General features: G+C 38.5%; 1 protein-coding gene across 5 annotated transcripts in view; it reads right to left on the reverse strand.

Annotated features, from left to right (window-relative positions):
- The window catches only part of NETO1 (neuropilin and tolloid like 1), a 65,554-nt gene that overhangs the window by 5,838 nt on the left and 36,389 nt on the right, over positions 1–23,327 (reverse strand). For 3 of the 5 annotated variants that reach the window (XM_061448897.1, XM_061448896.1, XM_061448895.1), the window contains exon 7: positions 11,493–11,721. The exons of 1 other annotated variant lie outside the window; for it this stretch is intronic. In XM_061448897.1, the coding sequence (XP_061304881.1) occupies positions 11,493–11,721 (229 nt within the window). Of the gene's footprint in view, positions 1–11,492; positions 11,722–13,187; positions 13,330–23,327 lie in introns of those variants that run through there. One more of the 5 variants, XR_009742604.1, reaches the window with a different exon arrangement.

The raw sequence follows: 23,327 nt of genomic DNA on the forward strand, positions 1-23,327 counted from the left end.
CAGTTCTGAAACAGATGGACTTTCCTACAATCTGACTCTCATGGCTGTAGTAGGTTGGCCCCCTGTACATTGTTATGGAGTCATTGATGTGTTACCAACAGTTTTAGCCACAGATCCAAAACAAAATTAACTCTATCCCAGCCATACTTAGTGTATGAAAAATAATCTGTATTGAAGTTTGTTGCTAAAACTCCAGTTTTATATGAAAACTTATGACTCAAAGAAGACACGTACTTAGTCCTCATACCAACTGTGCCTGGAAATTTATACACAGAGAAAATAAATTTATTTTTAAAACATTTTGGTCATAGAAAGGCTACAGTTTAAAAAGTACCCTTCTGAGCACAAATATGAAGATTGGAAAAAAGCAACAGTCCTCTGCATCCCTGAAGCCTAGGAGAATCTAGGTCTAGGAGAATTATGCAGATTAAAACTGCAGGATGATGGCTTTACTGATGTCCATTTACTATTACTGTGAAGAAGCAGCTTGGAAGCTATGGGAGGAATTGTAAACATCAGAAGGAACTGTGCTACTTACTCAAGTTTTGGGACATCATTATGTGTTAGTATTGTAAAGATGTACTCCAGAATTATGAAACTGAGTAAAGTTAAATTACTCCTTTTATTTATTTTTTAAAAACCAAACCAGAAGGTATTCCTCCATTTAGAAAAAGAGCTACAAATTTTATAAGTGTTAAATCTGGAAAAATGAACTGTTTATGAATTTTTTTTAAAAGTCAAACAAACCACAAGCGTTATTATAATTATTTTTAAAGCAAAGTTAAAAAATAGCGTAAGACCCATAAGTAATCAGAAAGGAGATACTCATATTGTTAATACTTAGAATTTGATGCTTCATGGCAGTTTTTCTCCTCTGCAACTTTAAAAGCAGTTCCTATGACAACATATATGCATACTGCAGAGGCTGGCTCAGAGCAGATGACTGCTTCAGTGGTTTGCCAACTAAGGGCTGTACAGAAGATTTATATTGTAGAACTTAATGACTCTATATATCATGTCAAGAAATCCACTTTTCAAGAAGTGCTTAAGTTCAGATATCCATAACTGACTATAATGTCTTCTTTAGAGCAGTTATGGTCTGTTAAACAAATAGTAAATGACATGAAAACTTGTACACACTCCAAAACACTCAACTATCTGCTCAGATACAACCATATATATATGCTGTATCTTTTAGCCAATGCAGAAAAATGATGAGCCAGACTGGTTTTGCCCCTGGTTCAATTTTTGAAAACATCTAGTATACCATCCCCTAAGTTGAAGTGACCCTGGTCAGGTGTTAAGGAAGGATTTTACTTTAAACTGGACAGAAAGAACAGAAGAGCACATATTTGTGGATTCCCCAGCACTGGATACTTTTACGATTCAGCTGGACAGTGTGATGGGACATCTAGTCTTGGTCATGCTTTGCCTAGAAAGGTTGCACCAGATGATCCCTGAGGTCCCTTCCAACCTGGTATTCTATGATTCTATGATACAGGTGTATTAGCAAGGAGTGTGCTTTGGGGAAGTGCTTATAATTCTGTTCTTCTCATTTGGGGACAGTGAAGGCTGAGTGTGGAAGATATTTTATAACATCATGATGTGATACATCATATAAGGAACCCAGCAGAGGCACTATTATCCTTTTGCACTGTAGCTGCAGTCCCTGCTTCCAGGTAAGACAAGGATCTTTGGGAACTAGTTCTTTCCAACACACAGACAGGATCACACTGCCTGCTCTAAGCAAAAAAGTGAAATGGAGAGAGAGAGAGAATTTATGAAGGGGAAACCAAAGAAGACCTATGTAGCCACTCATTCAAGTTGCATGTTAGTAAGTAGGAAGTACGCAAGAAAGGAAGACCTACATGGCAAATGGAGAAAGCACAAGGAGTGACAAGGGAATGAAAAAAAAAAGAAACAGGATTAGGAAAGTATATGTTAATAAAGCCACAAAGAAGGAAAAAAAACAAAAAAGAAGTGAACTACTAAAGACGGAGTATTGTATCTGAGCAGGTAGAACCCATGCTTTTGCTGCTTTAAAATCTGATTTAATCTTGAATGTAATAACAACAACAACAAAAGAATTAATAGTGGAAAAACAACTCCCAGGAGAATAGACAGCAATTTAAGGGAAAGAAGGACAGTTGTGCAAGGGTGAAATACAGGAATTTAGAAGCATGGTGGTGGTAAGTAGGAAAGAACTAGAAGAAAGTAGTAAAGGAATTGAAAGGAAGAAAAAGAAAGAGAAAAAAACTGCATAGCAGACATAGAGGACACTTAAGACATTCTGTACAGAAAGAAATGATGAGATTTTATATAGAATGAAAAATATTAGGAAATGTTTCAGAAATTAGAGAGAAAAATAAGAGCAGATTTAAGAAGGGATAATTATGCAAACTGATGGCAGGGAGATCGGGAAATGAAAGACAAGAGAAAAGAAGAAAAAAGAAAGAAAAATTCAGTTCCTCTAAATTGTGTTGTTGAACTCTGGAGGAAAGACATGGTATGTGAATAAATGTCAAAACTAGATTAATAGTGAAGCAAAGCAATTTCAGATTAAATGCAACATACTTAGCATGAGAATGAACCAAATCTAAGATTCCTGAACCTAATGACAAACAACTCCCTTTTTTTTGTTCATAATTACAAAATTAGTATAGTCAGGCCCTCTCTATGGTGTCTTGAACTTGGAGTGATTAAGCTGGACAAAAAAAATCAATATATTCTCCACACTCTAATGAAGGTTTTCTGTTGGAATGAATGAAAGCATCAAGGGAAGCTGAAAACTTGTCTGTCCCATTGTACTCTGGAGGAATTAAGGAGCTTGCCCTTGAAGAGGCAGAACAGAGGGGTCTTGGGATGCTGCACCAAGGACATTCTAGTAATAGCAAAAAGATACATGAACTGGTAGTGAACAGGATTCTTTTACATCAAGATCAATCTGGTCCTGATGCTTCCCTGCAGCTGTTACAGAACACTGGATGAGAATGGAATCAAGCAGACAAAGCATGTGGTAGCAACACTTGATGGCTTAACCTAAGTCTTGAACATCATTTATGTGTGTAAACACTTAAATCTGAAGAAAGGTTGTGGATGCTTTCACAAAAAGAAGCTACTACTATCCTTAGCTTCAACTAAACAAAGCAACACAAACCTCTTCACCCAGCAAACCCCCTACTCTATCAATCAGTGGTCTTCCCCACAACTATATAATGCCCTTTATATGAGATAGCAGCAGGAATTCACAGAGCTATGCCTTGAGTCGAGCAAGGATTCAAGTGAAAGTTTTTGGTTCAGGGTTAGTAGCCAGCCCAGTGTTGGCCCACAGCCACTGATACTGTAGTTGGTGTCTGTCTGCTAAAAGCTACCCAATCAGGGACGAGAAGTAGATGAAACCTTCTTCAGAGATCTAGAAGAAGCCTTATATTTGCAGGTCCTGATCTTTATGGGGAATTTTAACCCCTTAATATATGTGGAAGACAATACAGCAGGGCACAATAAATCCAGGAGGTTTCCAGAGTTCATTGATGATAACTTCCTGACACAGGTAATAGAATCATAGACTATTTAGGGTTGGAACGGACCTTAAGATCATCTAGTTCCAACCTCCCTGCCATAGGCAGGGACACCTCACACTAAACCATGCCACCCAAGGCTCTGTCCAACTTTGCCTTGAACACTGCCATGGATGGAGCATTCACAACTTCCCTGGGCAACCCATTTCAGTGCCTCACCACCCTTACAGTAAAGAACTTCTTCCTTATATCTAATCTAAACTTCCCCTGTTTAAGTGTTAACCCATTACCCCTCGTCCTATCACTACACTCCCTAATGAAGAGTCAGGCTGATAAGGGGAGCTCTGCTAGGCATCATACTTTTACAAACAAGGAAGAACTAGCCAGGGATGTGAATGTCAGGTGCAGCCCTGCTGCAGTGATCATGAGATGGTGAAGTTGCTGCAAAGAGGGAATAAGGCAAAAAGCAGGATCATGACTCTGATCCTTGGGAAGGAAAAAAATCACTGTTGAGGGGTCTGCTTGGAAGAATGCCATGGGAGGTGGTTCTGGAAAGACAGGGGTTCCTGGAGAGTTTGTTGACTCTGTAAGATCACCTCCTCCAAGCTCAATAGTTGTCTGCCTGGAGAAGCAGAAAATCAAGAGAAGGTGGCAGCCTGCAAATGAACAGTGAGCTCCTGACTAAACTCAAACATAAAAAGGACACATAGAAGTGATAGCAGCAGGACTGTAGAGGGCAGCAAACAGGACTTCTGTGGGTATGTCATCTGCTAAAGCAAGATGGGGTAAATGTGTGTGTGATGATAAATAGGGCAGGGGACCTGGTGACAAATGACATGGAAAAGGGGTACTGTATGCCTTCTTGAGATGAAGGAGAAAGCCTGGAGCAAGGAAGAGGACCAGGTTAGTGAATATTTAAACAAACTGGACAGACATGAGCCCATGGGCTCTCATGCAATACCCCTAGTAGTTGCCTAATGTAGTTGTGAAATCACTCTTGATTGTCTCTGAAAGATCATGGTGATTGGAGGCAATTTCTGAGGACCAGAAGAAAGGAAATGTCCCCCCATCTCTGAGAAAATCAAGGAGGAGAATGCTGAGAGCATTCAATCAGTCAGTCTCAACTTGATCTCTGGGAAGGTGACAAAGCAAATAATCCTGAAAACCATTTCCAAACACATGAAGGACAAGAATTTTGTCTGGATGATCTATGAAAAGGAAATCACGTTTGACATGACTGCTATGATTGGCTTGGTGAATGAGGGGAGAGCAGTGAATGTTGTGTTTCTCTACTTAAAAGCTTTCAACCCACAAGTTTCAGGCAGTGCAAAAATGGAAGGACTGGTTGATAGACAAAGTGGTTGGGTGGCTGTATAGATGGGCAAAGAAGGCCACCAGTATCCTGGGCTGCATTAGAAAGAGCATGGGCAGTAGGCTGAGAAACGTGAGCCTTCCCCTCTTCTCTGCACTGGCAAGGCTACATCTGCAGTGAGTGTGTACATAGTCTCTTGGCCACAAGAGAGGTATGGATATACTGGAGTACATCCAACTAAGGCCACAAAGACCATCAAAGGCTTGGTTCATCTGGTGTATGAGCTGAGGCTAAGAGAGCTGTGCCTTTTCAGCCTGGGGAAGGCTCAGGCAGATCTGATCAACATGTACAAACACCTGATGGGAAGAAACAAAGGAGACAGAGCCAGGCTCTTCTCAGCAGTGCCCAGTGACATGACAAGAAGCAATCAGCACTGAATGAAATACAGGAAATTCCCCTTAAATGCAACAAACTTTTGGAGGCTGGTCAAACACTGTGCTGGAGCTGGTTTCCCAGAGAAGTTGTGGAGACTCCATCACTGAAGATATTCAAACCCCAACTGGATACAGCCAGCCCTAAGCAACTTGCTGTAGCTGACTGCTTTAAGCAGGAGGATTGGACTAGGCCATATCCTGTAGCCCATTCCAAGCTCAACCCTTCTATGACTTTCTGAAAAGATGGCTTCATAATTAGATTAAAAGTAACATCTGGGAACACACAGTTATGTTACTTCTCCTGTGTCCTAAAGCTGCCTTGAGTCAAGCTCTGCCAAGATACTGGCCTAGAAATAAGTAAGATAGCATATTCAGCACAATGAACAATTCATAATACCACCAGTGAGCAAATTAGAACTATACATATAATTCAACCTGATGTATTTTAATAACTTTGAGTCTTTTAATCTTTTTTTTAATTATTTTTTCTGCATGAAAACACTATAAACTAGTTATAAAATCCAGTTTGAATTTGAACCAATAATTATTTTTATGTAAAATTACATTTTATATAAATAATATAAATAAAAGAAAAAACCTTCAAGCACTTTCATTCTACATTATTTTTAATGTGAATATTTTGGTTTTAAGAATTTTTGTGACATATAGGGATATCTTGTATTGTAACATATAAAAAGATTTTATAGTTATTGAAATAATTATAATGTAACATCCTCTGCTTTGCAACAATTATTTATACTGAACACAAGATGGTGCACTTAACCTAGAAGATATACAAGCAAAGTATTTTGTGAGTTAACAGGAATAGACATCCCAGAATCTTCTTCAGGTTTAGGAAACCTATACTTTAAAAATCCTACGATAATAGCAACCCTATTTCTGTTACCTGGCATGTAAATAGATTTTTTTTCCAGTACAAGTTAGGAGATTGTTATAATGATTATCTTTCAAGAAGGTTACCACCACAGTATTCAAAAAAAGCCTGAACTCAGTATTTGAAGGTAACTGCTTTCAAAATTCATAAAAATTGAGGCAATGGAGTTGTTTGTATTTTCTTGCTTTTGGAAGGTTTTGGGAATGCATATGGAGCCAATAATCTACACTTTTTAGTTTATTAATGTAAAACGATGATAAGTTCTTTGAATCCTGAGTAGCCCTAAGGCATAAAGAGCATTAATAGTTCTTCCATATGTCATTTTTACAAAGTAACATGGAATAAAAGCAGTCATATTTTATATATTTAAAAAAAAAGACTGCTTTCACTGAAACAACAAAATAAATATTCACAAGTAATGCATGCACAGTTATACAATAAAATGCCAATTTATATCAAGAACTATAGCAATTATATATTCTGAGTGTTATACTATTCTGATGTTATGACATTAATAACAAAACACATTATCTCTGTGTGTTGAGCATCATTTCTGGGGGCAAATTTTATACCTTTATAAATGCGAACACAGCCAGGTCAAAATATTTTTTACAAGATGAAGCTAAAAGCTAACTTGTTATGGACCTGATGTGAAGTCTGGCAGTTCCACTTGAGTGGAGTGCTTTTCTCAGTGTATTTACACTGTTTCTCAGCACCATGCAGTTAAGTGCAACTCCTTTCCTTTCCTGAGCAAGCTGGCTTCGGTGTCTATGTCATAGTTCATTGAACAGTGTGGATTTACCCTTTGAGTCTGTTTCAAGACAGGGATTTCAGTCAGGACTCCTAATCTTAAATGAATGCACTACCTTACTTGCTATTTTTAGGCTTCTGTCTTTCCCTGCCCCCTTTCCCTTCTTATCATAACATTTTTGAGAGGTCTTGCTTTCTCCTGAGGGTGAATGGGAAGTTTCTGAAATCTGAAGAATGGTTAGAGAAATATTTTACACTGAACTCAGACATTTCACACCTACTCTTCACGTAGTCAGGATTGCTCACTGCATTATGCTCTGCACATGAATTCTTTAGGTAGAGGTAATTTGGATTTTTGCACTCTTCATTGCTGAAATATAGAGCTTTCTTTCTTTAATGAGAGAAAGACAAATTCTTCAGATGTTTCTTGAATCACCCTTGAACAGAAGTTTTCTTTTGCCTCTCCAAAGAGCAGTCCATCACTCAGGCTGAGAGACTGTTTCACTTACTTTGTGAAAATTATTAAATTATCAAAATGGTTTTAGTACTATACACCACAAGTATATTACCTAAAGTAAAATTACTTCTATTTTCATTTGCCACTAATGAAAAAAAAAAAACAAACCAAAAACCAACATATTAAAATATAGCCATTAGACACTTGAAATGTGCTTAATATTGAACTTTTCTTCACAGTCACCATCAGGCAGCTCTGTTCAAGATAAATGTAACTTTTATGGATAGTCAATGCCAGATACACATTGATAATCTAGTCTTTAAAAAACACTTCTATGTGATTTCATGATTGTTTTTTTTTTTTGAGATACAAAGCAAACAAAGAATGGCAGCTCAGGAGCATATGCTCAGAGCTCCAGTCTGTGTTCAGTTTATACAAACAGTTATTTTGTTCAGGGTCAGAGAGCTATTGAGATGCTTAGCAAGTGAAGAGATAGATATTCACTAGAATGAGCTGCAAACAGCACAGAGGAGAAAATCACAGGTGAGTCCGCACCACTAAGGTGGCAATCCTGATCGTTTCTTTTTTATGTATTAGTGTGGGGAGCAAAACCACCAAAACTGCAATCTATTTACATTCCTAAAAGGAGAGCAAAGGGAAACCATCTCTCCACTTGTGTTGCACTTATCACTTTGCTGTTACCTATTTCAGTAGTTTCTTTTGCATTACCACAATAAACACAGTCATTAATACTGCATACCTGCAGTGCCTTTTCCCCATTAGAGAACTGACCATGCTGGGATGATCATCTTCAAGGATTATGGCTGTAAACAAGGATTTAAGCACTGTTTCTCAGTAAGACTGTTCACTGCTCTTCCAAACATGGCCCTAGGTTTCTATCCAAATATCGGTTTTGTTAATAAAAAGAAAACTGAAACGACAGAACTTGTGCTCAGTTAGGAAAGCCACATGTGACAGGGCTTTACAAGCAGGCTTAGAGCTCAAAGGGGAAACAAAATAGAAGAAGGAATGACATTTTTCTCATCTGGGATTTGTGATACAGGGCTATGGACAGAGGAGGAAGCAGTGCAACCAAATAGCAGTGAGAAGCAAGAGAATGAACATCTTGCCTGCTGTGCATACAGAGGGATTTTCTCTTATCCCATATGCCCTGGTTCTACAAATCTGCTTTTAGGTTAAAGTGTAGGTGTGTCTGCTCAGCAGCAGCTCCTTGAAGAAGCTGTAGGTGTAGAATGTCTGTCATTAATCAGGCTGGTGATTACTCTCATAGTCATGGAAAATGAAACGAACAGTTAGTTGGTGGATGAAAAAACAAAGCCACATTTTTCAAGTCTTCTTACCAGATGAAGAGACACCTTTTGATGATACCAGATTTCTTGTTTTCCTTTTTCTGATTCTTAAACTAATTTCTTGGAAATTTAAAATCTATTGTAGACGTAACTACCATACACACGCAAAAAAAAATTAGATATGTATGCTTTAGAAGATATGTTAAAGACTATAAAGGTAAAGGCACCAGCAGACAAACCCCAAAATGATAGTTGGAATATCTCATAATACTGATTGCAAATTATCAGATCATCACTTTAAATTATCAGCTATTAAGAATTATTAAGTTTTTATTAAGGTTATTAAGCATTACTTAGAGATCTACTACTATTTTGATCATGTAAGAATCATTACTGATTTTCTGGAATAGAAAATTTAACTTCCTGCATTATATGCTTTTCCTTCAGAAAAAGGAAATTTATTGCATTGCTGCTCTGCTAGAGATTTGGAAACTTGTAAGACTACATTTTAGATGCCTCTCTCCCCAACCTCACATATTTATTTCAAATGTAACTGGAATACACAAATCAAACTCTATGAAAATAATCATATAAGAGAACTCTTTTCTACATAGCTGTCAAGTCCCCAAGAAAATGCCAGTGCACAGTGCCTTGTGTAAGGGAGCTCAGTCTCCACACTAAGGAGAGGGACTTGGGGAGCTACAGATCCTAACACCTCAGTCCCACAGCAACAGGAAATACAGGAATTTACTTTGTCACTCTTTCCCATGCACACAACCACAACATAAATGTCATCTTCCTTTTTTTTCTTTTTTCTTTCTCATCTCTAGGTGAACAAAATAGCTTTTCTTCTTCCTTCTTTGGCCCTGAGTAGAAACACAGGTGTCTGTTCCCTGATGTGCATCTCCCTGAATGAGGTCTGACATTCCTTCTCTTCCATGCAGATGATCTAATTATTCCCACACACTGCTGAAAGGCATCACAGTTTACATGCTACAAGATGTGCTTTGCAGCACATATACCAGCATCTGCTCTGACTCCTGACAGCCAGCACCAGTCTGCAGCATAGGGCAGCACTTACAGACAACTGACATGGCACAGAAAGCACCATCTGCATCACCTTTAAATCATTAAAGTCAGCTTCCAGCATTAAAACCACAGATGCAGTTTCTTCTACTATTTATGAGTAGGCTACATATATGTATCTCAGAGCACATTTTAACTCTTAATAAATTTTTCAGCTTTTAGTGTGCAGTGACTGATCAGAATAAATTTACAGAAAAAAACATCATGTTAATATTTTAAACTTCCCAGTAAGAATACCATGAAGTTAGTTTATTCTAACTGCAGTCTGTTTACAAGAATGAAGTGGCTCACGTAAACATATTGGGAATATTATAAGACCAAAAAAAAAAAAAAATCCTTACTTTCATTTAGAATATGAAAACACACACTTATTCAAACCTTCATTTCAAGTTAGTCATCACAGAGTTTCACTCCCCAGTTCTTTAAATGCTGTGAACCTCCAGTGTCTATGCAGTTGTTTCTAAGGTAACAGATCAGGATGCCTTGTGAAAAAATGAATCAGATCTTGAATATTCAAGACATCTCCAGTTGCAGATATGAGAAAAAGGCAGTACCATCTCAGCTGAGGGTTCTCAGTATCTTTTAGACCCTGGACTGATTTACAGACAAGAAAAATGTAATCCACCCTAAAGCTGCACTGTGAAAGTACAGTGGCGTATGCAGTTTCAGGCATGTAGACTGTCAGAAATTTCTAATCAGAGCCATAATTAAGGAATTACAGAGGCTGTTCTCACCAGTCTCATTGCCTTATTGCAGGGTATACACACACAGAATACAGATGAAGAATGTGCTTGGTAGGGTTGTGCTTCATTCCAATCACTGACAGCCACACAGAAACCTTTGTGTCAGACACGTGATGCACAAGCCAAAAAATGCATTAAAAATGAACATGAATCAGCATGTGAAAATCAATGAGTATACTTCTTCCTCAAGGGACCAGATATGCATTATGTTCATAAAAGAAAACAAATTGAAATTTTTCACAGGTGGTAACCTGTGCCAATCTTTTTCAGTGAATAGGATTATTGGGTTTTCTTGAGGGGTTTTTGTGATTTGTTTGTTTGTTTGTTTTAAACTAGCTAGAACTACCTTTTGTTTCTTTCAAAGGCTGTTTTGCTGAGTCCAGAAATCATAAACATATGAATGCAAGCAAGGCACATAGAGAATGTTAACCAAAACATCATGTAAGACTTTAGAAAAGTGGTATTACCACAAAAAACTAATTAAATTCTCTGCTTAATGATATCATACACATACATTTATTGTTATATATGCATTTTGGAACATGCACATATACACCCACCACTTGTGATAAAGTAATCATAAAGTATTTTTCAAATGCCTGTCATAATGAGATCTAAAAATCAAATTCACAGAAAAAGTTCAGGCTTGATAAAAACTTTCAGAACTGTATTATTTTCCACGTTGTGTAAGGGAAAACTGAGACATAGCAGCCAGTAGCTTGTGGATCAGATAAAACTTGTGGTCATACAACTGGACAGGTCATACTACTTGCACCTTTCTTTCTGTCTCTGAAACCAGTGCTCTATCTGCTGTGTTACAAATTATTACATACTACAAATTCTTGGAATAAAACCTGTTCTGAATATTTGCATAGATTGTTTGGAAACATTCCTCAGTGACTAGTCTGCATGAAGAAAACTTCAACAGTTTTGGGGACTTGTATCATTTATCAAACTGATAAGTGGATGCATTGATTAGGAGCTTACGTTCTTGGAAGGATGTGAAGAGCATCTGGAATCGGCTGCTTCGACTGCCTTCGTCTGCCCACATGCGGATTACACCGAGACCTGTCCGCAGCATTACATCATTAGCAACAGTGCTGCAAAACTTTGCTTTCAAATCCTCCACAGAGCTGCTTCCATCATAGACAGCTACAAAATTCCTTTTGCATTCGTTGGAATTCTGCATTTCATAGTCCAAGAATCGCAAATAGATCTATGAAATAAAAAAAACAAAAAAAGCAACATGTACAGACACTTGAGAACGACTAAAAAAAAAATAAAATACCTTTGTTTTACCTTGTGGGAGAAAGACCACACAAAGCTACCATCACAGTAACTTTTCTGGAGATGGTGAATCATAGTCACCTCCTTGCAAGGGCATTAGTATGGAAACTGAGTGGTGTTTATAGTTCTTGGCATTTTGTCTTGCTTCAAAGTAGAATCTAGAGGGACACCTCAATATTTTTGTTCTTCTTTGCAGTGAGGTCCTAGTTTCCATATATATACCTGACTCTGAGAAGTATGCACAATGGTCCTTCAAGCTGAAGGACAGATAAGCTAGAAATTTCTTCTTTCGCTGGCTGGCACAGTATTGCTCTATTACATGCCTGACATGGAATATAATAAGGCAAATAATTGCTGCTCCCTCCCCACAGTCAATATGTGTCATCCTTATGATATGTCTCAGCTACACTGATTCAGGAAGTGAGAATGTGGGAGCCAGGCAGAACTCGATCATTAATATTTTCATGTTTCTTCCAGCAATCTGGCCACCATCTCAGCTTTTCTAAACAAAGCCTTATGGTACATATTTTCATAATTTAACAGGGTTGAAATCAGGCGTATTTTGTGGAAACTGATAGAAACCTAGAAAGCTTTTTGGGTTTTGGGTTTTTTTTTGGAAATGTCTCTTGCATGCAAGCTAAGCTCTCTCATAAAAGTAATAGATGTATTGGCCTTTGCAAAGAACTCTTTAAATTTAACCTAAAAGAAGCAGAGTTGAGGAGAAAATGCTATTATTTGATATTCAACTCAATACAGACTTTAATAGGGAAAACCACTCATTTTAAAAGCAATAATACAAGCAATATAGAACATTCCAGTAACAGAGAGGACGGGTAATATTTTCAGAAGGCACATGATACATAATCAAACTGCCAAGCCTACCCAGGAAATTTCAGAAGAATGATACAGAAAGGTGAAAGGCAAAGTAGGGCACAAATAGCATAAAAAGCCAGTAAGCATATACAGCATCCAGCTTCACTTGCAAAAACAACCAAAAAGAAACTCCACTGTATTAGACATCAGATACACTTCTTTACAAACAATCTTACCAACTTCAGGCAGTTGTTTTGCATGCACAGAACAATTGCTTAAAAAGCTTCTCTGGATTTGCATAAAGTATATAAACATAGTATATCCTTGTAGCAGCAGAGCTCACCACTTCACCTCAATAATATATTAAGTCTGTTATGGTTTGAGAACCGTGTATTATTAAGCAGTCTGCCACTGTTTAGTAATAGCCCAGATATTTAAATGATCCTTTTCAGGTAGTATATTATGTTACATTTTCATTCCTTGTTATGCTTTGCAATTGGTCTCTCTCAAAAGAATATTTGTAAAAAAATTTTTGCTAGCATACGAAATTTTGTATACTACGTTTCATTTTGCTTGTTTCACCTTTTTCTGGTATGTTATTCCTTACAGTAATCTTTACAATGTTCCAGCATTCCCATCCTCCAGAAGAACTCAGAAGAATCTATTTCAATTAAATTGCAGTTAAGTAAATTCTACTTTCACCATGTATCCTGGTTCTTAAAAACTATAAATTAAGGAAGATGCCTGTATTAATCTCTACAAAATGGAACAGTTAACAGCAAAACACAATTCAGATGGCAGTATCTTATATCAATGAATACTTTTCATAGTGTTTTTAATTTCATTTACTGGTTGCTGCACCCCTGTAAGTGGAATGAAAAAATATTAGTTTGGTCACCCAGAATTGCTGAAATTTTCTCACACTAGCCACTACTTTTTATGTGTGTTGTATTGAAATGTCCTGCCATTTCCTCTCCTACTGGGGAACGTGAAGTTTACATTCCTGTTAAAACAGGCCACAGACTTCCTTGGAAGAGTCATACTTAAAAATTTGTTTTGAATTCTGAAGATTTGTTCAGTGCAGAAAATGAATTTCTGAAGTTCCTCTGCATTGGTTACATCCTTTTAAAAGTCTTTCATTCTTTAGCCTCTTCCTCCTTTCCCCAGCTGCTTAGGCACCTGACCCTTCATGACTCCTCATGCTCCAAATCCTTGCTCTTGGTGTTCTCCAGCTATTTAGAGCATTTCTGTCTTACTGATATCTGACTACTTTAGCCCCTCAAGTACATCTCATCTTCAGTGTGTTTCCTCCTCTTTTCTGCTTACATATCATCAGCCACTTCCATGGCCACCAGGCATATGGCTGACCTTCGCTGCCAGCTGCTTCCTAAAAATCATTACACCTCTGATAGGAAGTATATGAAAATGTGCAGAAATTAACTGGAGCCAAGCAAAAATAACCAGCAAAAGTCCAGTGAGAGAATTGCAGAGAAGATTTTTGGACCAGTCATTGACTCAAACACAGCCACGAAGAACTGGGCTCTTACTCTTCACTCTCATAGCTTGATAAGATCCTCTTTCATTAGTGGCTCCTGGGGTCCACCTGGTGCAGGGTCTCTGTTGTCCCGCCAGAGCAAGATTATATGTGATGGTGGGAGGTATGGGAAAAGACAGAGCTGTGACATCCACACCAAAAAACTGGCCATAGCTAGAACACACCAGAGAGCTGCTTCTGTGTCCTAGAGACCATTTGCTCCTGCTCAAACAAGACCATAACAGGTGTTGTGAAAGTCTGGTACACAAACTCTCTTGTGAAGCTGCTGAGGTAGTCCACAGTCCATCTCTGCATAAAGTTTCACTTAGAATGAGAAGTTAAATGTGCACCTTGCTTCCTTTCCTCTGCTAACAGAAGCAGCCTGCCTCTGATGGGTACTTGAGTGCTAGCCAGCTTTGTCACAGGTAGTGCAATACAAATATGCAAAATGACTGCTTTCCAGGAAGCAAGGCATGTCATATAAATGTCTCACAGAGAAACACAGATGGCTTCCAGCATATTATATTCATGCACCATTATTTTTATGCTATATATGCCTATGATGTGTATGCCATCTATACCTTACAATATGCCATATAAAGATAAGATATACTGTAGAGATATAATGTAATGTACATATATCACATTTCACTTTTAAGGAAAGCCTTTACCTACTCCAACTGCAGTTAGTCCAACTGCAGAACAACAGTAAAATTATACTTTACCTAATGGTGCAAAAACCTCTTACGCTTGCTCACTTGTTATCTATTTCTACCCTGCTGCTTTGTATATATGTATATACATTTATATGTACGTATGTATGTGTGTATGTATGAGCAAACATATATCTTGCATAGGTTATCCCATTTCAATATTGCGATGTAATTTATGTCTGGTTTTATTCTTATAGGAAATGTGTGCTAATCCTTACAGTGGTTATAAAATACCAGCTCTCACAGCAATTTCCAGCATTCATCAATTATTTCTGATCTCTTCAAACAGATCGTTCATAGAACAGTACAGCCAAAGTCTTATATCTATGGACTTATCATTTGACATTCTCTACTTTCTGGTGGCAGACTAGCCTTATAAAATAGTAAAATATTTCTCAGAGTAGCAGTTATAAGTGCTGAGAAGGAATCAGGAGAACAATAACTTAGCATTTCTCTTTGAGTCTTTTAGTGAAGAAGCCATAATTTTTACTTCTTCCCAAGCCTTAGTTCTGCTGTCAGTCATGCAAGCTCGTCCTGTATGTGATAAATTCAGCTAAGATCGTAACACATATAGACCTGGTAGATACCGGAACCACTGGAAAGAAAAATTTGACTTAGAAATTTATGTCTGTCCTTTAGAAGAAAGATGGAACCTTCTCCAATGGTATAAAGTTTCATAAAATAGAGAAAATAAATTCCTGATATTCTGAAGTGAGTTGGAATTTTATTCTCACCATCTCCTTTGGAGATGACTATTCCCAGAACTTTATATAAAGTAATGAGGACTTGATACAAGGCACACTAAAATCTGTGGGTATCTTTCTATCTACTTATTTGGATGGGACCTATGGATTAAGACTGCAGGCATTTAAAAAAAAAACTTGGAAACTGATTACACAAACTGACAACCTGATATTGGATCAGATTCTATTTTAAAGAGCCGGAATAATTTAATTGCATCTGCACACCTCTGCCAATTTTTATGGATTTATTACTGTATTTTTGCCATTGTTCCTGTCACCGGCTGTAAGACCCACACTGGCAGAAGAAAATGAATAATAGAGTTCCCCAGGGAAAGAATAAACCTAATGATATGATATACTGTTATCTAAAGCAAAATGTTCATGCACATAGTTTTTTGAAATCAGTGGCAATATTCTCATTACTTTCACTGGTATGTGGATCTCACTAAAAGAAATTAAGCAGAAAGTGAGAGAAAATTATCATTAATATTTCAGGTTATCTAATTTACTGAGATCTTAGTTATTATTTCTACCAGCAGGACAATGGATAAGAAAATTTTATCCCCCTCAAAAAACAAATTAAAAACAAAAAGATCAAAACCTCAAATGCCACCATCTGCCTTCATTAAGCATTTCTTTTCTTCAGTGATGCCAATAAGAACTTTTGGAATGAACATTTCTGTCGATACCGACACACTATATTAACACAATTGGGGCATTCCTGTTGAAGACGTCTTATTTGAAAGAAGCAGCATAACTGTCAAATCTTCTTCTTTCACATTTCTGTGTCAAGTTTTAATAAGATACTTCCCTGAAATCATCAGCTCCACATTACTTAGAAGAACAGGCTGCTAGTGCACAAGTATTAGCTTTTACTGAGTTTTGAGATGTGGCTGCAAATACCAATGCCATTAGCAACAAAACTCAGAAAGCCACACTGCAACTGTGGAAAATCTATTTATACACTGTCAAACATTTCAAATAACTGTCTTGTCACCTTTAAGGCTGTATTGTCAACATAATACTAAAAGTGATTGGAAGTGATGGATAAGTTTTACTATTTTTTTAATTAAATTTGAAAACAGATCTCTGACTGCATACATAAAAAAAAATAATTATTTTAAACTATAGATAATATATCACCTCAGTAAAATGGTCAGATTATAATCTCTTCATAGTGAACTTTTGATGAGTTCTACTTTTTAATCAATCACTTAAGTTTAGGGCTGACAACATGATTGATCAGGCCAGTCAGGAAAAAGCTTCAAACCATATCCCAGCTTATCAAACTTACTATATATGCACAGACATTCAGTCTCTTCAAACCAAACAAAAAGCCATCATTCACCTGCCAAAAGTAATTTAGGTGTAAGTCAAAAACCTCCTCTTCGTCAGGGACTAACATCCAGATTTTACATATTCAGCTTCTAGTTACAGTCAATGCTTTTGTAAGCACAGGACCGGGTTAAATAGCCCATCTTTCCACATTGCAGTGATCAGTCGCAGTGCCTGCTTTATTCTGCGCCTTGTTCAGGTCTATGTGATTAGACACATGGCTGTGGTAGAGTTAGATTTCTTCATAGTAGCTAGTATGGGGCTACGTTTTGGATTCATACTGGAAACAGTGTTGATATTCAGGGACGTTTTCATTGTTGCTGAGCACTGATTACACAGAGCCAAGGCCTTTTCTGCTCCTCACATGACCTCACCAGCAAGTAGGTTGGGTGCGCACAAGAGGCTGGGAGGGGACACAACTGGAACAGCTGACCCTAACTAACCGAAGGGATATCCCATACCATATGACATCATGCTCAACATATAAAGCTGGGGTAAGGAGGAGGAAAGGGTGGACATTTGGAGTGATGTTTTTTTGTCTTTCCAAGTACACATGAGGGACTCCTGTTTTCCTGGCTTTCCTGGAGATGCCTGAACACCTGCCTGCCCATGGGAAGCAATTAATTTCTTGCTTTGCTTGTGTGCATGGCTTTTGCTTTGCCTATTAAACTGTCTTTATCTCAACCCACAAGTTTTCTCTTTTTCACTCTTCCAGTCCACTGCCCCATCCCACTGGAGGCAGGAGTGGGAGATCCGCTGTGTGGTGCTTAGTTGCGAGCTGGGGTTAAACCACAACAGTCCTATTTCATGCCCAACATGGGCTCAAAGGGTTTGAGATAACAACAGGTTTGATTGGAATGTCTTAGATCAAATTTGTGAACTGTTATTGCCATTCACCTATTAATTGGCAGGCTCCTCTGCTCACCACGGGCTTGCTTGCCTAGCTGTTATATTAAAGTCTAGTGCTCGCTACTGGGTGCTGTTCACTTTTGCTGCTCGCTGCAGCACTGCACTGCTGATCACCTTACTGCTGTGCCTGGGAGCGTTCTGGTAACAGCAATGGCCCTGCGCCTGGGATGGCAGGAGGCCAGGGCATGGCTGCTGTTTCTGTGCTGCTGGCTGGACAGGCTGGAACTCGAGTCAAAGGGACTGTGTCCTGTGGATAAGTCCATGCAGGAGCAGGACACCTTGAGGTGTCTCTGTGGCTGTGGATAAGACCATGCCAAGGCAGGTACATCTCAAAGTGTCTATGCATCTGGTTATGTCCGTGCCAAAGGAGGTATACCTCTGAAGAGATTGTGGCCCAAGAATAAATCCACAGCGGAGAAGTTATACCTCAAAGCATTTGTGGCTGTGAGGTCCATGCAGGCACAGGTACACCTTGAAGCACTGGTGGTTGTGCAAGAGGTAATGCTGGAGTACCTCAAAGCATGTGGCAACAGAAAAGCCCACAGGAAAGCAGGTACACCCCAGAAGGGACTGCAGCCACGGGTAAGGCCATGTTGGAGCAGGTTTACTTCTGAAGGATGTGTGGCTGTGCCTAAGGCCATGCTGGAGCAGGTATCTCTCTGAAGTCACTGTGGCGCATGAAGAAGGCCACACTGGAACAGATGTACCTCGAAGTGACTGTGGCTGTGGATAAGTCTATGGCACAGCAGCTACACCCTGAAGAGACTGTGGATACTTGGAACAGGTACACCTAGAAGAACTACAGTCTGTGGGTTAAGTGCAAGCCAGTGGAAGGGCAAGAGGAGGAGCTCATTGCATTCCTTACAACCTGGCCCAATGGGACTGAGATAGAGATTGTAATGGAAATACTTCTAAAATTGTTATGACCCATGATTTGAGTTGCATGTGACAGGAATTACTATATGAAACAGTGAAGGATAATCCTTACAAGAAACTGTAAGTGCAGGAGTGACCCAACCTGAGCTGTTTTCTATCCGCCATCCCACTGGGGAAGAATGAGCAAGCAGCTGTGTGGTGCTTAGTTACCAGCTAGGGTTAAACCACAACATAAGGCAAGAAGGCTAGAAACATATCAAGCTAAAATACATATTACTAACAATGTTTGGATTTGTCTTCTAAAATAGCCTGACCTATTGTTTGGATCCTGGAGTTTTGGTTTTTTTGGTTTTTTGTTGTTTTTTTGTTTGTTTTGTTGGTTTGTTTTTTTTCTTGTTTGTTGTTGTTGTTGTTGTGGGGTTTTTTTTTGGTGGTTTTTTTTTTTTTTAATCCACTTTACTTCAGCCTGAAAGTATTAACAGGACATGTTCTGTTTGGTTTTCTGTTTGGGTGTGAGGGTTTTTTTTTTTTGACATTTTGGGACCTGCTGTTACTAGTCTGGAACCATACTGTGCAAACAGATAACTCCATACCTCATATTTTCCTCTCAGCTGGGGCTTGGAGAATACTGTCCATCAAAGGTGACAACCTTATACGGTACTTCTAACACCCTGTGATTCACAGCTAGGATCAGACATCAAAATACTGTTTTCCTGGACAAATGAAGCTCTTTGGATTTCTTTGTTTTGTCCTATTTGCTTCTTCAGACTTTTATGAGCCCCCAGTAACTGCCATTTATTCTGTCATTTTTCTCTCATACAGGGGCAGAATGCCTGCAAGTGACAACCTTTACAGCTCCTTGGTGCTGTTCTGCTTTTTAACACTGAAAACTGTAGAGCACATCCTGATTCTGCTGTCCTCTTTGGCAGATGTTTTATTAATCAGTAGCTTTTTTATCACATTTCCTAACAATTATTTGGTTTGAGGTTGCTTAGGTTGGTTATTTTTCTATACTTGAATGAAATATTCATCATGCTAACTCAAAATGGGTTTTGTCAGTGCTACTCTGGCTTGTGTATACCATGCCTGCTAGAAGACATTCTACAAACGTGATTCTACACATGCACTTGTCTTGCATCTTCGTCTAACAAAAACTGTTTCAAAGAAGTATTTTTAATAATTTAACACAGGTAAACAGTATTTTCTACTTCTTTAAACATCATTTGTTCACCTTGTTCCACAGTTGCAGTATAAATGTATTGGGTTTTCTTCATTCATAATATCATTTGCTTATCATATGTTAGCAAGCTTCAGACTTTCTTCAGAGATAGAGCTCATCTGAGGCCTGTAAAAGTGTCAATGGATATTAGGGTTTTCATCCCCTATATTCTGTGTTTCTGCAATATTTCATGAATCATCACTCAAACGACTTCCATTAAATTTTAGTGTATTACTTAAAGCTCTTCTTCTACACCTGATAAAGAAACCTCCAAAAATCAGGGATAAGTTAGCCTGCCAGTGCTGGAAGCTTAAACTGTCTTTCTTTCAGGTCTCACCCAATAGCACAAGTTTCTACTTCACATTTGAGAACAGAAAACGTTTTGGTTTAGTCAGATTGGTTCATATAGACCTGTAGATTTGCAATTTGCTTTACTTCATGTTGCCTCTTAATTGCCTAAGAAATGCATGTGCAACAACCCAGCCTCTCCAGACTATATATTCAATCTTAAATCAGGCACCTGGAACAAAAGTAATGTCTATTTCATCAAGCACCTGGATACAAGGTCCACTGTGAAAACAGTAACAGGTCATTTAGAGCCTCTACCAGGTAGTAATACCTACTTTTTGTAAATATGCAAGTGTCTTAGTACCACTTGGGACTTTTGTCCCACACTTGGCCTCACTTCTCACTATCCCAGCCTTGTGCATTGTTAAGCTGCTGCCTGGCTTGAGCTGGGGCCATGCGCAAACCCAGCCACCACCACAACTTAGCTGCCATGGCCAGGCCCACCTGGTTCTTCCTGTTGGTCATGTCCTGCCCCTGTGGCCACCCTCACCCTTGCCCCCTCCCCTGTGCTGTGCATCCCCCTCCCACTGCAGGGTACTGCAGTGATTTGTCAAAACAAGATACTCATTAGTTAATCCTTTCAGTTGCTTGAGCTTTTTGTTAAGTCTTGCATCCTACAATTCGTAAAGATATTTTGTTTGCCTAGTAGCATGCTTAGGTGGGGCAGGAGAATTAGGCATCACTTTTCCTAACTCGCTTCCATTAATTTTATTTCTCGTGGTGTACATACAGAGGTCACTATTTGTTCATTCCTTTTGAATAGATGACTTCAACTGGACCGGATTCAAATTCATATTTGTCTGTCCGTAGTTAGGATGCCCTTGCCCAAGCTGCCCAGAGGTTCTGATTATAAGCACTGCTTACTGTTTTTTTTTCCCAGCATCAGGACTTCATCTTTGTGAATGTTTTATTACTATTACTGTCCAATTGTGCTGAATGTTTTTTCCCCCCCTAAAGAATCTCTTAAGGAACAAGCAAGACACCATGGTACCTTGCTGGGAAAGCTGCCCACAAAAGGGAGTGCTACCTGAGCAGAAACTTGAGTTCTGTCTTCTGGGGGGTGCTTGTAAAACTGCTGACACATCCAATATAGAAAAACAGTTGTCATTGATATTCTCCTCCAACATTGCACCCTTAACAGAAAGTGAGAAATATACTATCATTCTTTTCATTTTCTTATTTTCTATTCATAAATAGAGATTCTTTGCTTATCCACTGCTGTAGCCAATGATATGTCTGAAGTTTTTCAAAAACTAGTACAATAAGCTTATCCACTTCCTCCTTTGGGCTTTGTTCTAGACAGAAGAATTTTGGGATGAGGAGGTTTCTCCAGCTCTTTACCATTCTGGGTGGGTTGGCATAGTCAGTCAGCACCTCCCTCTTTCATTTTCCATTTTTGCTCTGACTAGTGATAGAAGTCAGCTTCTAGACAAAGTGCAGAACCTCCAGGATTTCTAAACTCCAGATTCACAGCTACCTTACTCAGCAGGAACTGACTTCAAGTGATTACAAGAAACATGCACTTTGCAACAAGTCACTGTCAAATATAAGGCTCCAGGTCTTTGTATAGACTGAAGTAATGTTTATACCGCCTTCTGCTGTCTTGTGCACTTTAAGAAAGTTTCAGTTCTGCACACATATTCGGTATTTTATTCTTTGTGCTATAAGGTAATCAGCGGTGGCTCTGTTTTAAGCGTGTGCAAGAAATTTGCTATTCTCTGTCCTATTCCAGCTTGCTGAGGATAGCAACAATGTTACACTCAGACTGTCAGTTTGAAGCTCAGGCTCAGAGAACTCAAGTTCATACTCCCTGACTGATCTCATTGCTCATATATTTTGCTCAGACTTGGCTTGAATCTAGAATTGGAAAGCAAGGAAAGAACTTACTTCTGCAGTTTAGATTGGATGAGTTTAAGCCAAATGAAATTGCAAGCAGCCCACATTCTGGCACAGTTTAATTAAGAAACTCAAGATGCAAAGATCCAACACAAACTATATCTGAGAAACTCTGGCCTTTTAGGCATAATTCCCAGTAACAGACTGTGCAGCCCAGAGTACAGGAACATGTGGATTTGAAGACCTTTCCTGAGTTCTTATTGTTATTAGCAGAAAAGACTGTTTTCATAGATGCAAACTACCATAAGTTAGAATGATGTCACAAAATTACTGCACTGAATATGTCATTAGTTCAAGGTCAGATAAGCACAAAGGAAGTTGACTGTAAAATATGGACAATACAATCCAGTTCAATTGACCAATCTACTAATAAATCTTACTGCATACAAGCTTGTTTTTTTTTTATTTTATCCACTATTTTATTCCATGATGTCTAAAAATTGCTCAACCTGTCCCAGTATGATGATACCATAACCATATGCATGTGTGCATGTGTGTAGAGATCTGTGTGTGTATGTGAAAATCACACCAAGAAAGTTTAAGTCCTAAATTGGACTTACCCCTTTGATAGGAATCTAGGCTTGAAAACCATTGTTTTTTTTTTCCTAGCTTGCTGAAAAAGCTTTCAACTCCAAATGCTTGGAAACACTGATTTATGTGCTTTTATACTGCCCTATCTCTCTACCAGGAGAATTCTGTAAGAAGGGAGCAGCAAGATTCATCAAGAGATGACCCAGCACGAGCTCCTTCCTAAAGGCAGGATTAGTAATGTTTCTCTCATTTTTCATAGACTGTCACCTAATCTGCACTTGCAATGCTGGCTAAACAAACTTCCTTAACCAGTCATTTATAATCCTCTCCCTGATGTTAGAAATTTTCTTCCCTAGTATCTAACCTGAATCTTTTAGAGTGCAGGGCCATGACTTATCACACAGACATGGACATCAGAGTATTCCTTCCTTGTCGTTAAAGCTTTTTATTCACAAAACCTTCTAGATGACCTTAAATAACTCTCAGTGTTTCCTCAGGTTTTCTAGAACGCACTCATCACTCTCCCTTCCAGTTGATCTTCTACTGGTACACACTTTTTGAAGTGCAACGCAACTAAATACAGGTACAGAAGTTAATGAAAAACTAAATAATCTTTAA

The sequence above is a fragment of the Pezoporus flaviventris genome, unplaced genomic scaffold, assembly GCF_033815535.1.
Source record: "Pezoporus flaviventris isolate CSIRO_AGI_PZ_B2104156 unplaced genomic scaffold, CSIRO_AGI_Pfla_v1 ptg000007l, whole genome shotgun sequence".
Taxonomy (NCBI): Eukaryota; Metazoa; Chordata; class Aves; order Psittaciformes; family Psittacidae; genus Pezoporus; species Pezoporus flaviventris.